This window comes from Lytechinus pictus, chromosome 2 (assembly GCF_037042905.1).
Source record: "Lytechinus pictus isolate F3 Inbred chromosome 2, Lp3.0, whole genome shotgun sequence".
NCBI lineage: Eukaryota > Metazoa > Echinodermata > Echinoidea > Temnopleuroida > Toxopneustidae > Lytechinus > Lytechinus pictus.
In genome coordinates this window covers 25945631-25961769 of record NC_087246.1, presented here as the reverse complement: position 1 = coordinate 25961769, position 16139 = coordinate 25945631, and the positions used below count along the sequence as shown (strand labels likewise).

The 16139-nt window shown below is 35.8% G+C and overlaps 1 protein-coding gene across 2 annotated transcripts in view; it reads left to right on the top strand.

Moving 5' to 3' along the window:
• The window catches only part of LOC129254500 (TBC1 domain family member 31-like), a 29554-nt gene extending 14722 nt beyond the window's left edge, over window positions 1-14832 (top strand). The window contains exons 11-23 of one of the 2 annotated variants that reach the window (XM_064114324.1): window positions 1061-1194; window positions 1943-2076; window positions 3046-3225; window positions 3737-3916; window positions 4316-4521; window positions 4987-5122; window positions 5955-6047; window positions 6676-6816; window positions 7968-8084; window positions 9462-9539; window positions 10255-10333; window positions 11852-11935; window positions 12474-14832. In XM_064114324.1, coding sequence (XP_063970394.1) covers window positions 1061-1194; window positions 1943-2076; window positions 3046-3225; window positions 3737-3916; window positions 4316-4521; window positions 4987-5122; window positions 5955-6047; window positions 6676-6816; window positions 7968-8084; window positions 9462-9539; window positions 10255-10333; window positions 11852-11935; window positions 12474-12613 — 1702 coding nt within the window. In that variant the 3' untranslated portion in view covers window positions 12614-14832. The remainder of the gene's footprint in view (window positions 1-1060; window positions 1195-1942; window positions 2077-3045; window positions 3226-3736; window positions 3917-4315; window positions 4522-4986; window positions 5123-5954; window positions 6048-6675; window positions 6817-7967; window positions 8085-9461; window positions 9540-10254; window positions 10334-11851; window positions 11936-12473) is intronic. The other variant, XM_064114327.1, reaches the window with a different exon arrangement.
• Window positions 14833-16139: the final 1307 nt, after the last annotated feature.

The following is a 16139-nucleotide window of genomic DNA, read 5'->3' as shown; positions in this document are numbered from 1 at the left end:
GAAACGTGAGAAAATGATTGCAATAATTTATCATGGCGGCCATCTTGGATTTCAAGATGGCGGCCATTTTGCCGCTGGACAAATGGTCAAATTGCTGGGGGCCGGCAATATTTGAAATTAGTGCCTCAAAATACCCCTATATGCCAAATTTTAGTGTCACATGCCATGTGAAACTCAAGAAAATGACATTTAATGATTTTTCATGGCGGCCATCTTGGATTTTTCATGGCGGCCGACCCGATGGTAAAATCACTTGGGGCCGGCAATTTTTGAAATCAGCACCCCAAATTAGGCCTATATGCCAAATTTCAATACTGCAGTTCATATAAAACTCGAGAAAATGATAGCAATAATATATCATGGCGGCCATATTGGATTTCAAGATGGCGGCCATTTTTCCGCCGGACAAATGGTCAAATTGCTGGGGGCCGGCAATATTTGAAATTAGTGCCTCAAAATACCCCTATATGCCAAATTTTAGTGTCACATGCCATGTGAAACTCAAGAAAATGACATTTACTGATTTTTCAAGGCGGCCATCTTGGATTTCAAAATGGCGGCCGACCCGATGGTAAAATCACTTGGGGCCGGCAATTTTTGAAATCAGCACCCCAAATTAGGCCTATACAATGTATGCCAAATTTCAATACCGCAGTTCATATAAAACTCGAGAAAATGATAGCAATAATATATCATGGTGGCCATCTTGGATTTCAAGATGGCGGCCATTTTTCCGCCGGACAAATGGTCAAATTGCTGGGGGCTGGCAATATTTGAAATCAGTGCCTCAAAATACCCATATATGCCAAATTTCAGTGTCACATGCCATGTAAAACTAAAAAAAATGACATATATGATTTTTCATGGCGGCCATCTTGGATTTCAAAATGGCGGCCGACCCGATGGTCAAATCGCTTGGGGCCGGCAATTTTTTAAATCAGCGCCCAAAAATACCCCTGTATGCCAAATTTCACACTTTCTGCCAGATCCGAGCATCTTGGCCATTTTTTGTCACATAACCGCTCCACTATAATTCAATTTATTATTTTCTTTGACTCAGAACCCTGTCAGCTCTTGCTCACTGGTCAGCGTTGTTTGGTGAGATGGACTATCTTCCTCTGCTATCCTTTCCATTCATCAAACTCTTCCAGAACAACCAGCTTGTCTGCTTTGAAGTCATCGCAACTATCCTTGGTAAATCAAACCAGGATTCCATCATGTCTAATAACATACACTGACAATGGCTATTGATATAGCCTTCTCTTTATAATTAATCAAAGTGGTTAAAGCTTCATTAAAGTTTTGGTAAATCTCCTCAAAAGGGCTATCACTATTCCAAATAATTACTATATTGCATGAATATGTGTGCCCCAATACAGTTATGATATGGGCTGTATGAAATGGACATGTGTTTTATTGGATAAATCCCATGAATTGATGACAATTTATGTTGATCAGGTAACCAATGAAAATGAGTGCTGTAAAGTCGATGGCCCAAATTTACAAAGGTGGTTTGAATCTGTAATGGTTATGCAGGTTTCATTCATTTATTAATACAGCGTGTAAAATGAGAAAATGTCCTATATTTCACAGTGTGCTAAATTGATGCTTGTTGCTAAGGTTATATTATTAATATTAGTATGACATCTTTTTAAAATTAATAATTACACTGTTTATGTTAATCAATTTATATGAACAGTTGGCTCATTTATGGAGTATCGTTGGTGACAGGCGTAAATTTAGCGCCCTGTGACAAAAGCGTGCATTCATTGTTGGACACCATCCCACTATACCAGATTAACTAAGCATCAATAGATTAATCTGCATAATCAGTGGTTTCAGACAACAGATTTTAAACCACATTTTGGGAATTCGAGCCCATGAACCCCGACTGTAGATAGTGGATTTGAGTATTTGTATATTTATTTTGTTTGTCAAACAGTGAACTGGTGTCAGCATTGGTTTGAGTACTTCCCTAATCCACCCATCAACATTCTAGGGATGGTAGAGAATGTCTTAGCCTACCATGATAGGAAGCTATTAGAACACTTTGTCTCATATGATGTCACATCACAGGTAGGAATACAAGGAAAGTCGAATTAATTTTGTTTATTATGCAAATCCCAATCAAGATTATGATATATTCAATTCAATTAACTTTATTTTCATTTTCAGATAATAAACATAACCACAAACATAAATATACAAAGCAGAATAAATGTCATAATAGATACTTCAGTTACAAATATTATACAAAAGTTATCGGTAAATAACAAAACAATTTGAGCAAATTATATCATTACCTCCCTGACTGGATTGTGGGAAGTAGTTTATTCCGTCCAAGTTTACCAGGTTGCTCACGGGTTATTTGCTGGCTTTGTGAGTAGGATAACTGATGTACCTTGGATTTTGATCTTGGTTTTTAGAGACTTTGATTTATGAAGGTGGTAAGCAATTGATGTCAGACGACCACGTTCTCTCTTCATAACTGCAAGGAGATCACATCACTGGTTTGGGCCCTTTGCTCGCTCTGAATCCTTGAAGGCTCGCAAAATTTTGTCATGGTCTGCCATCTTTAAAAATCTGGCGATTATCGGGTTCGGGTCGGAGACGCTTTTCCTCTGGTGGAGAGAATGTGAGCGTTTACTATTGGGATTTGCTGCGCTGACTCGATAGGAATTTAAGAAGCCTCGACGTCACCATATGAACGGTTTCATAAACATCCTTGTCTGCTTTGTTCGGGAGACCATAAAGAAACAAGATTTTTTTTTCCTGTTGTGCAATTCTTGTCTGAGAAGCTGGTTTGCTACATCTTGCTGGATTTTGTTGATGGTGATTCGATGTGTCGGATTTTGGTGGATTCCACCGTCTTGATACTGTTTTCCCGCAAATGCTAGATATTTCTTTCACTCCTATTTTTGGCAAAACTACTTTGTGTACTCTTTTCTAATGTAGTGTTTCTGTTATGTTCATGATATATATCATGTATAATTGTATATATACAGATGTTTACTAAAAACCATCTCATCTTCTTTTGGTTTGCAGTTGTATGCCTGGCCAATCATGCAGACACTCTTCTCTGAGGTAGTAACCAAAGAAGAATGGTTGAAACTTTTTGATCATGTCTTTACCAACCATCCATCATTTCTACTCATCTTGGTTGTAGCTTATCTGATTGGATCTAGGGGAGCCTTGATGGCATGTAACAACAAGGATGACTTCAAGGTAAGGAAATGGCGCCAGTACACTTCTTCTTTTTCAAAACCTTCATGCCTTGGAAATCTAGGCCTAAGTGAACATGAGCATGTGCTATTGCTGGGCAATAGTTTGATATTATTGAAATCATGCAATATTGAAAACATATTGCATATTTGATCAAGGGTTTATGAATATGTTGATATATCGCAGTTATATTACCAAAATATTGTTGAGAATCAAAAGTTAATCACTCTTTATTGACCAATAAAGCTGCTCTGTAATTGCATTAAACCAACTTAGTAAGTTGGTACCCTACTTTTCATGGACAAGCACCCATGAAAGCCTTCTTTTCATATCCCTCAGCTGATCTCACAGAATTGGAGCACACATTGAATATATATAATGAATTTTCAAACTCAGTGATAAATTGTTATTTTGATGGCAATAGTCGACTAACTTTGAAATCAAATATTGATCAGCACTAGCATGCGTAGATCAATACTTCAAGCTACATTTTGTCATTCCTCTGATTTCACAGTACTTCTTTCATCACCGCAATGCGATCGACATCAACTCCATGATAGGTGAGGCGTATCGCATCCAGGAAGGCACTCCCGATGACGTCAATCCAGAGAAGCTTCTTGATGATCTCAAACCGCTCACCAAAGGACAGTATCCAGTCTTCAACAAGTATCCCAAGTTCATTGTAGACTATCAGGTCAGTACAAAACATTATACCAAACCGTAGAGATGATGGAAATGATAGATGATTGACAGTTGCCTGACCAGGATACTCTCCAGGGGGTGGAGATGGTGCACTTTATGTGTGGGACACTGATGAATCTTGTGACCAGGGTAATAATGATTACAATGAACATTTAAAGCGCTTAGAAACCAACGTATGAAGTGCTGTATAAATGTAACTTATTGTTTTTATTATTATACATGTAGAAATTATGTATCCATCAATTTGAGCATTCTACACAGTGGATTGGGTGCGACATAAGTCCAATATAATTATTATTTATGATTATTATTATTAATAATATTTTATTACTTTATAAAGTCTGAAACAATTAACTTTGAGGTTTGATTTATGATGATTTTTTTTCTCCAGGCCCAGGAGAGGGAGAGGATCCGCGAAGATGAGCTGGAGTATCTCCACCAGAGGGAGGCAGCAGCAGAGCTCCATGCAGAGCTAACCAGGAGACGGGCCGAGGAGGAGGCCTGGTACAGACAACAGGAGCTACTCAAAGAGGCTGAAGAACAGAGGAGAGTGCTCATTGCAGAGGAGGAACAAAAGCTGGTGGATCAAAGGATCAGGTACGATGTTCATTTAGATAGGTCATCTAGATTACATAAAGTTGTTGATTCATTTTACAATTCTTGCGCCACATCATTCCGTTGAATTAATCCTGAGCGATTGGTTGACAGGAGTGTATTCAACACTCCATTAATCATTAATGTTTCTCTTCTATTCTAAATATAAAAAAAAACCTTTTAAAAAACTGGGATTTGAACACAACCCTCTGTTTGGAAGATGAGAGGCAGAACCGCCAGATCATGACAAACCTACAAGTAATTACTTAATGGTGTAGAGACTTTTAAATGAAAATCAATCATTTTTGTATCTTGGTTTTAGACTTCTGAGAGTTCACTGAATTCTTTGATTGAATTTTTAATATCAAATTCATTAATTTGATGGCATTTTGTATTCCTTTTTTGCAGTGTGACATGCTTTAATGTATTTCACATTCCCATTGCATTGAAACTTTCTTTCTTTTCTAGACTCCAAGCAATGAAGCGTGAGCTACAGATGAAGGAACTTCAGCTATTAGATGGAGCTCAAAGGAAGTTTGTTCATCATCAACAGAACCAGCAAGAAACGCAACTTAGGAGACTTGATGATGAGATAGCAAGGAAGGTAAGACATAAAAATCCAACAGACTCCCTTTCTTTCAATTTTTAAATTTACTCTACTTAGGATTTCTTTACTTTATCCTCCAGTCTGGTCAATTCTTGATAATAAGAGGTGTGTCTTGAACATGTTTTGTCTGTTTGATTTTGTTTTACTGTTTCTTTTTTCTATGGAAAGGGGGTTGTAATATATGTATAATTCAAATATGCTTACATGATATGCTTTAGAGTTATGTTTAATTCACTTTGAAATAATTGTTATTCTTTCAATGTTTAGGAGGAGGCAATTTGTTGAGACTGACCAGGGGGCTGTTTCATAAAGTTATTTATAAGTTATGCACGACTGATGACCCTTTCTTGTGATTAAAGAGCAATCCCAATTTTCTTTTTTAAAACATCTAAATGAGAGTGCATTTTAACCATCCTGGTGGGTGTTTCATAAAACTGTTAGTAAGTTAAGAGCGACTTTAAGAACTGATGATCATTTCTCATGGCAAATTGTATATTCATTAGCGATGGTTTTGCACGTAAGAAAGGATCACCAGTCGTTCTTAAAATTGCTTTATCTTAGGAACAGCTTTATGAAATGACCCCCTGATCAAACTGTGAACATAACAAAATTTTCAACATAGATACTTGTCAAGAATTGGAATTTTAATCTCCTAAGATATGATTTCAACTTTAGCTGATGAGATCAATATGTTTGAGAATCTGATCTAGCAACCAAGATAGCATCACCAGTTGTGCATAAGTTTGTGTGTAACATACAAATAACTTTATGAAATGCACCCTCCAGATACCAGGTGTATCATGCCTGGCTATTCTTTATTTTATATTAGAGTATTTTGAGAGAACAGGAGACTAAGGCTGCCGTGGATGATATTGAGATTCGAAGAATGGACCTTGAGGCGCAAAAGAGAAAGCTTGAACAGGTAAATTGGTTGTTACCCATGGCTAATAGTGATGTTAACATTGATAATATGGTAATGGTGATGATGATAATCCTCATCTTCATGGTACTGCTTCTCTCTCTCTTCTTTTTTTCTTCCTCCTTCTCCTCCCACTCCTGCTGCTCCTTCTCCTCCCCTCCTTCTCCTTCTACTTCTCATGATTAGTATTATTATTAAGATAATGATGACAATTGTAATGATTAGGAAATGGAGGATGATGGTTATGTTGATCGATACAAGTTTATATCATTTGATGGTGATGGTGGTGGTTGTGATGATGATGGTTGTGATGATGATGACTGTGATGATGGCGAGGTTATTGATGATGATGATGACTGTGATGATGGTGAGGTTATTGATGATGATGGTGATTGATGATGATGACAATTATGTTGATAATTAGGGTGTTGCTTTATGAGCTGATTTTGTTTATGGTCTCGGAAAATTAAAATTTTGGTAATTAATCAATTTCATTAAAGCAAAAATTTGATCGTTTTTGTGATATTTCCCATTCTCTCTTATGAAACCCTATACCATGGTGAGACAAGATATATCTTATATATGCATTCATTCAATGTATGTATTGATTTAACAATTTTCTCTTTCACAGGAGCTTGCGAAGACTGCATCATCATCCACGTACCAGCAACAAGCAGAGGCTGAGATGAGGAGAAAGAGAGAAGAGCTGGCAGAGAGAAGACAAGCTAGGCAGGAGGAGAGTCAGAGAGATCTGTTACATGGACGGAGAAAGGTAGGCATCATCTACATCATCAGTATGATAATAACGATGATGATGATGATAATAATGATGATCATGATGATAACAATAATACTGATTAGAACAAGTTAACAAAAACTTTGTAGTCAAGGAGGATGGGCATTTTACACCAGACGTATCATAATAACAATAACTTATTTACACGCGTGCAATGTCAAGAGACAGTCATGCTGCTAGCTCAACAACAGTGCTCCTTGATACAAATAAGGAAAAAATAATAATCTCAAATCAAACCACTCTTACAAATTAAAAGTATTAACCATTTGTACCATCCACTTTGATCACCAGACCCATTTTGTCAACTTGGAAAAATTTAACTGTTTTGCAATTAAAAAAAAAATTCAGTTCATGCCAAACCAAATGGCAGTAAACAGGTGTTTTTTTTTTTGTTGCATTTCATAATACATGCACCATCAGAATTCATTATCATGAGATGCATGTTGGTTGACGACTGTTTCTCTCCAAAGACACAAAAATAGCATGGGTTTCAAGTGAAAATTGAACAATTTAAGAAATATCTAACGGAAAAGATGAATCCCAAACTTGGGTGAGAATAAGGGTCAATGAATAGAAATAACTGCAAGTGAAATCACATGAAAACTATGGTGTTAAATATGGAGTTTGTAATCACTTTGAAAGAGAAACACTGATTAATGCATGGTATTGAGTACAGTATACTGACTTCACAATAATGGTGCAATTTACACGAGGTATTATGAATATGAAACACAATTTTTTATTCCAGATCGCCAGATTGTGGGGGCGAAAGTGCCGAGAGATCCTGCATAGTCAACCAACATTTATTGTTAATTCATTTGTGATATTGATACATGAAAAAGTGAAACAATATCTTATGGTTTAAATTCTACTTCTTCTAGCCCGTATTCTTGAAAGAGATTTCAATTGTACAAAACCATGGATTGTGCTGATTTTTGTACATAATTATGTTTATTTCATTGCGTACACTAAAAAAAATCAGATGAAATGCACGCTTTTATGGGACTGAAAGGAAAGTGCGATAATAAGAGAAATCTGCATAAATCATAGTGTTGCACCATGGTACTGTTGAAACCTCTTTTGAGAATACGGGCCAATGACTCTTCGGATTTTGATCCCGATTCCAGGTGGTACAGACTGACGTAGCTCGAGCCAATCTGAAACTAGCAGAGACGTCTATGAGAAGAGATGAAGAGGTTCGGAGGAGACTGGATGACTTGGAAAAGGAACTCAGAAATGCAGAGGTAATACACTACAATTATGACTTTACACACATGATTACAAATTAGCAATATTTATGAGTCATTCAAAGTGAAGCCATGAATTATACTGTATTCTGTTTTACTGTATTCTAGCTGTACTCGTTGGGGTTAACTTGCTTGTGGACAAATGATCTCTGATAAAAAGACCTTTTTTTTTCATTGAGTACACCTAGAAGTTATTTTTGTTAGTCACAACTCTCTCCCCCCCCCTCTCTCTCACTCACTACCACAGTCAGACGGCAGGTCCCAAGAAAGTGGCTTCTTTCATCCAAGTGATATTCATGACTTGAGATGTTTTGCATATTTAATGAGCCTGATGCGGACCAAAACACCTCTTTTCATTCGGTCATTGCTGCTCTAATTGTGCATCGAATTTCATGCATTTGGTGTCATTGTAAAGAAGAAGAATCATTCTTTCAGGTCATGTGTTTGAATTTATTCAAAGATTTTGTAATATAGGTTAAAATTTTGATCAAAATATGCTACAAAAAAATTATTTTCACCTGACAAAAGCTGCTATTTTCACACTTTATTTTTGTTTGAGCCCAAATGATTTTTAGATCATGATAAAGCTGAATATGTATGCTTTAAAATGATATAGGTTTCAAAATAAGAATTGGTTTAATCGGGTCAAGATCACACTTTTCATTTGCCAAGTACATAAAGCAGCTTGAAAACAAGAATACTGCACTCTGATTGGTCAAAGAGACCACACGGTGGCAAATTCCAACGGTTCCAGTGCCTGTGTTCATGGGAAGGTCACACTTCCCATGTGGTAATCTCCTCAAATACCCCGCGCCTGTTGTTCTGTGAACCTTATCCAGCCAATCAGAACTCTGGATTTCATGCAAGTACACAATTTCAGAAATCTCGTCTTGTACCTTGGTGGGAAAAGTGTGATCTTGACCCGATTAAAAGGTGCCGCATATCAAGAGTGGCATTGTGAGAAAGTACAGAAGTTCAGCTTTATGGTGATATAGATATCATTGCGGCTCAAAATAAAAAGTTTTGCACAATTTGCAAAAGAAAACAGAGGAAGAAAATTCAGTTTTGAGGCACATTTTCAGGCCAGAAATTTACTTTTTTAACGAAATATTGTATACAAAATAAATGACCAATATGAAAGAGTAACATTTACTGTATCTGATGGTGCAATAATATTTCATTTAACTTGAGGTTAAAACAGGTAAATTCTTAGAGAAAGAAAATCTCACGAATCACGAGATTTTGCAAGGAGGAGGATTCAGCCACGAGATGATTTGGATGAATCTGGCCTTTTTGCTCATTAGCATAGGGACCTGCGGTCTGACTGACCACTTTCCAACTTACCATCCTTTCCCTCTCTCTTGTCTTCTCTAGCTGTCTAGATTGAATGACGAGAATCGAGAGATAGAAGAAGAGGTCCAGACTGTTCTACACAGACTAGCTGATGCAAAGGTACATCATAATTGAATTCAATTCTAATTCATTTTATTCTTGATAATTTGATATTTTCAACCCGTATTATGTTCAAGTTATATTTTTGGATATACATGTATGTAACTCACACCTCAAGGATAAACACAGGGTCAATACCATCACACTCTTTGCATTTCTTTTCATGCCCTCGCAGACGAAGTCCGGAGGGGGCATTAAGCGTTGCCTCTGTCCGTCCGTCCCCCCACTTGGTTTCCATGCAATAACTCGAAAAATATTGAATGGATTTAAAAAATTTGTGTGTAGGTAGATGACACCAAAATATAGGCTAAGTTCGAATTCGGAATCCGCAGGTCAAATGTCACAGCTCATTAAATACGCGAGTTGGTTTCTGCATGATAACTTATGAAATATTCAACAGATTTTTAAAAGATTTTGAAGCTTATTTATTAAACCTTGTAGAATCACCTTGTAAAAATTTGACTCAAAGCTGCACTTTTTTCGCTATATTTGCATAATTTCTAGATGTATGCTCGGGCTGATTATGGAATGCAAAAAGTGTGTGTGGGAATACAGAAAAGATTTGAGGGGGGGGGGATCATGGGAGGTGTGATTTTGTAGTTCATTTATTCTTTTTATTATATTTCTATCTATCCATTCATATCACCATGTTGGTCCTCAAGTATTTTTACCTTAAACATTATACACGACTTCAATGTTTGAATTTTCAATACAGCGTGACCATGCCAATCACCTCCAACACGAGTATGATCAACTGAAATCAAAGTCCCAATCTGGCCATCCTTCCATGCAAGGTAAAGATATATATATGTCTGTAAAGAGTAACAATGATTAGGGGACAGTTTCATGAAAGTTGTCAGCACTAACAAGGTGACTTTCTCTGACTGTTACTATAGTAACATTCAGAGGCCAGTGCCTCTCAGCCAATCAAAACCAAGGATTTCACTGAAATTGTCTGCAATAACAATTATTTAGTGCTGACAACTTTTATGAAATGCCCCCTGATATTATTTTTATCTTTTTTTTTTTTTTTTTTTTTTTGGGGGGGGTAATATGTTACTGTAGGGCCACACCTACAAGCATGAGTTGCTTTTTTGGGGTCCTGGCTTTAAATTTTGTACATTTATGTGATTAAAAGGGATTTTGTTGTTTATATTTAATGTTGCCAAATAATAATTCAATTGCTTGCTTTTCATAGTATTCATGGATCAGCATCACAGCACAGTCTTTCCTTTATCCAATGCTACAGACCAAGTAGGTCTTTACGCTCATCCACTTCTGGCTACCTTATTATTCCAAAAGCTCCACAATTCAATTGTCAATTGTGCCAAAATTATTTAAAGTATTTTTAAATAAATAATTATGCTAATTAATGCATAAAATTATAATTTGCCTGTAAATCTTTAAATATAGCTCCAAAAACTGCTAGATTTTGGTCTGGACACTTTTCTTAGGATTATTATCAAATGTATATTAATAAAGACGGCAATATCAAATATTTTTCTTTTGTAGTTTGTTTTTTAAATTTCTTGTGTATTTCTTTGTTTTTTCGATGGAAATCGTCAGCTTTATTATTTCAGTCATAAATAACATGAAATCTGTTGCTTTTAATCAGTAAAAATGAAAGTAATGATACATTTAGGAATTTTGGCTATATACAGAATTTCCATTGGATTTGTACATGAAATCAAGTTTTTGAGCTTTTTTTGTTTGACAAATGACTTACAAAACGTTACATAAGTTTAGAACTGCATACTCCAGCGTCGTGAATCTGGTCTTACAAGTTGCGTGTGACTTGAAGAAAAAGTCATGAAATGTCACAGCACGATCTTTTGACGTTACAGATTTATCATAAAATTTTTTTTTTGGGGGGGGGGGCTGTTTTTGCCCTCCCCCTCCCCCGGGTTGGATAGGGTTAATAAGGTTAACATAAAGGACTGCCTCAATTCAAGAACTTTGTATTGTCTATATCTATTCTTTTTTTTATGTTAAATCCCATTTGCCTAGCCAAATTTATGTCATTTGCATCTTTATTACACCACTATGTTGCACTAGAGCTGCCAACCTGATCAAGAACATCTCAGCGTTTTAAAAGCTGTGTAAAAATCAATATTTTGGTGACGAAATCAGCATTTACAGAGAAATACCTTAGGACAACACATAAAAAATGACACTTTAGAAAGCGGTATCTTGCATGAAAACATCAGTATTCTTCGAATTTTCAGCAATATTTACTGAGTTCAGTACTCTGTTGCACCCCATTTTCAGTCAGTTGGGGTTTTTCATTGCTGAAAGTTTCTTTGTTTATTTAGCAGATGATAGGAGAGAGATTGAGCTAAGAGAAGGGAGGCCTATCCTCAATGATGTTAGTACATCTACAGAAGGAAGTGTTCCAAGTAAGTAAATAGATCTAGATTTTTGGGGGGTGTTATTTCAAAGGCATCAATTACCAATGGCACCAGTGGTTAATACATAAAGTACCCCTCACATGTTATATTAAAATGATTTGAATGATGAAATGTAAAACCACGTTTCTTTCTGTTGAGGGAAGGGTGGATAATAATACCATGTTCCGATTGTAATGAATGCCTCAACATGTGATGAAAAGTCCCTCTTGCCTAAACTCTTGCAATCATTTCTCATATCGATTTACCCCCCCTCCCCCATTGTAATATTCAGAAATAGGCACAAACTAACCAATGGTAAATGTCAAAGTAGTAGTTTCATATATTCATATAAGCACCAAACAGTATTGTGGTGTGAAAATTACTGGATACCATTCATATATATTTAGATGCTCCATTTCTCGTGGGAGTGAGAACCACCAAGTATTTGTTTACCAAGTATCGAGAACCCAGTGGTCCTAACGTCTTAAACAAATTCATACAAGAGTGACTTTTAGGTTGAATATGATGGGTTTTTTAAATCTTACAGTATCTCTTGATCGAGGAAGACAGACGTTTGAAGAGAGAGAACGTAGATTACTTCACGAGGTTCGAGAGCTGAGGCGGAAGATAGCTGCTGAAGCTATCAGAAAGGAACCACCCCCAAGATACGGGCAGGAAGATGGCTGATGGAAAGGACTCTTAAATTCTGTATGTAGTTCATGAGGGAAAGTTTTACTACCTGTTTAGAGTGGATGAAATGGAGATTTAGGCCCCTTTTCTCAAATGTTTCAATTGTACTATGGTACAAAACCATGGTTTATGCAGATTTCTCGTATTATCGTGCTTCCCTCTTAGCACTCTTTGCCAACAGCGTGCATTTAATTAGATTTTTTCTTGGTATAGACTATGAGATAAGCATAGTTATGTACACAAATCTGCATAAACCATTTTTTTGTTCCATAGCACAATTGAAACTTCTTTCAAGAATATGGGCCTTAGAATCTGTATGTATTGTATGAATGAAGGATCTACTGGGTCATTAGCAGAAAACATTACAATTTATTCATACTTTGGAAGTAGGCTCTCAAAGTTCTGCAACATTTATTTGCCCCTCTGCAACTGTCAAGATGACAATCAGGTGCGGATCCAGAGTTGAAATTTTACAGGGTGCTACATGTTCCAGAAATTTTTTAAAGGGGTGCCCTATTTTACCTGTTGGAAATTTGACAAGCAAAAAAAAAAAGAAGGTTGTCACCTAAATTTAAGGTCAATCATTCGTCTGCCAAAAAATTAACAAGCCAAACAAAAATTAAGCAAAAAAAAAAAGAAAAAGAAAGGTTTCACCTATATGTAAGGTCAATTTGTCTCTTTTTTTAATATAAATCCTATGGGGGGGAGGGGCTCGTCCACCTTCAGCCCCCCCCCTGGATCCGCGCTTGACAATAGTTTTTTTTAATATAAAAAGCTCTTTATAGCTGAAGAGTATGGATAATTGAAAAATTCATATCAGTCGAATTGTCCCATTCATCATTTTGCCAAAATATTTCAGTTTCTGTGACATTTTGTCAAAACAATGACATGGAAGACTTGTCTTGTACTGCATCGGTGCTTGAGTGCCAGTGGTGCTTTAGCTTCAGTATGTCAATGAATTTGTTTAGATCCACACACTTTGTTCAGATCCATCACACAACTTGTCATCTGCTTTTTATTTGGATTAGGGAGTTGCTGGTCACGGAGTGCAAATGCAGAATATACCTTGTCTATTTGTGTTAATTCGTACATGAGTGTTAGGCTGGGGGTCAAAAGATGAATTGTGACATATTTCTTAGAATGTCCCAACTACCTGTTAGTGATGGGTCACAGTTGAAACATGATTTCATCCGTTATCTATTACCAATGCAAATTAAGAACACAAAATTTCTGTTCTCTATCTATTCATGGGGATCCTACCTGACAGAGATTCACATGGACACATGCTGTTATACTGTCTCTTAACCTTTACTCCCACTCTTGCAACTCTTTCCAATACCAAAAGTTCTTTCAGGCTAACACTGTACCGCATGAGGTGGTAGTTTTGTGTTTAATGACAATGTTACTATAGGCTTGTGACATAAGATATCCCTCTCCCCAGTCCCCACACAAATATATAATAATCCCAATCAACAATAGATGTATGAAGAGCATATATACTAAAAAAATCTGTAAATGAAAAAAAAAACATTTGTTGGTTCCTAAAATACATATTGGGTATTACTTTACATACTTGGAGAAAAACGTATCACTGGCTATTACAAGGACGTATTATTAAATAGATTTTTCAAGTATTGGCCATCTCACTTCTAGGAGTTTCCATTGATCTTTTCAAATAAATCACTTGCATGTTAACTCCATTTTGTGGTGTCATTGACAAAATTAGATTTGTGAAGAATATATATTAAAGGAAAATGACACTTGCATTACAAAAACGTTTTGGCAAACAGAATCTTAAGGTTTATTTATGCAGAAAAACCATTTGAAATATTTGTGTGATCACTTTTATTTTAAGGCAAAATGGCACAAACTACTTGTATTACCTGAAAAACTTCACAAACGTTATGCTCCTGTAGGTGCAGTTTAATTCCACTTTTTCATTAGCAAAAGGACAGTATAACAATATATATAGAACATATATTATGAGATGGGAGAGAATATATTGTGATCTTTCATGTTATATGTTAGGTATTTTTTAATTGTCAAATGTAAAAAGTTGTAAAATTACAAATATTTGTGCAAAAGTTATATGAAAAGTTATGTGTAGATATTGTATAAAGCTTGAAGCATTAATTGTATAAATTGTAAATGAATTTTGTTTTTGTTTCAACCTACATTCCCAGGTTGTGAAAATAAATTGAAAACACCTATCCAATTGGAGACTGCATATTATTTGTTACAAATCAATACTGTTGAATAGGTACCACATAACAATGAACACGAAATGGAGAAACTCAATTTTATAATAACTGTACAAAATCCATGAGTTTATTTCTTATGATTTAAAACATTGCAAGATTTGAACATCATTCATGAATTTTATGCTAAAAAACATGGTAATTCATAAAAATGGTCAATGGAGTTTTTAATTTGATGCATGTGTAAAAGTACACAGTAAATTTTACCAAGTCAAAGAATAAAGGAGGGCTCGGTTTCATATAACATTTTGTATAGGTTGATGCACCACATTAAGACTGAATTCAATCTATCTTATAAAAATGACACCAAATAGGATTTATAAACAGAAATCCTTGGAATAGTTGAACAAAAGAACTATTTTCAATGATTATCAATAGATTGTATATACTTTGGGGTAATGTAGTCATACATCATCATTGGAGTAAAGCAAAGTAATTCATAAGTACATTAATTCCCATTAAATCTTAGTTATACAATTGCAAAACAGGTAATTTTATTCAAAACTATTTCTGAAGTCAGTTGTAAAGTCAAGGCGAGACAAAAATGAAGGTGAAATACGCGTACAGCCTGCTGGCTAAATGTGCAATGCTGCCCGAGGTCAAGTGCGCTTGTGGGATTTTGCCTTTCGCTTTCAATATTTTTGCTCCCTTTTCACAGATTACTGCAGGGAAAAACTTTTTTTTCTCATATTTTCGCTAAACTCAGAGGCGTTGTTCGCATTTGGTGAAAGAAAATTTCGCTTTATTCAACTCGGGTAACGCCTCGTTGAATAGAGCATCTTTCTTTTACATCATGAGAAATCTTGCACCTTCGCACTCATGCCTATTCGCTATTTGTATAATGTCTCTATGCACTTAGAAATACTTTGGATAATATTACAAGGGCAGCCTTTAAAAGCAATAAGCATTTAATGGAATTAATTCCTGCCATGTATCCATTTATCATGTGCCAAAGGTAGATTAATGTATTGCCAGGGAACATTCGTGCAGCAGTAGGGATTTGAACATATGCAACTTTGGTTCAAAGTACAGATACTTATCCATTGGACCAGATCATTTCATCTTTTTAATTCGGGATTGAAGAACACCTTGTGCAAACAGAAGCAAATAACTCTGGATATTTAAACCATTCACTTTATGATTAAATGCAGAATACCAGCTTTACACTTTTCTTTAATATTATTTTTAACAATTTGAAAGGCACACTCTGCTTCCAATGTTAAAAGCAACCTCAGCTTACTGGCAGAGATTAAGACTTTAATAAA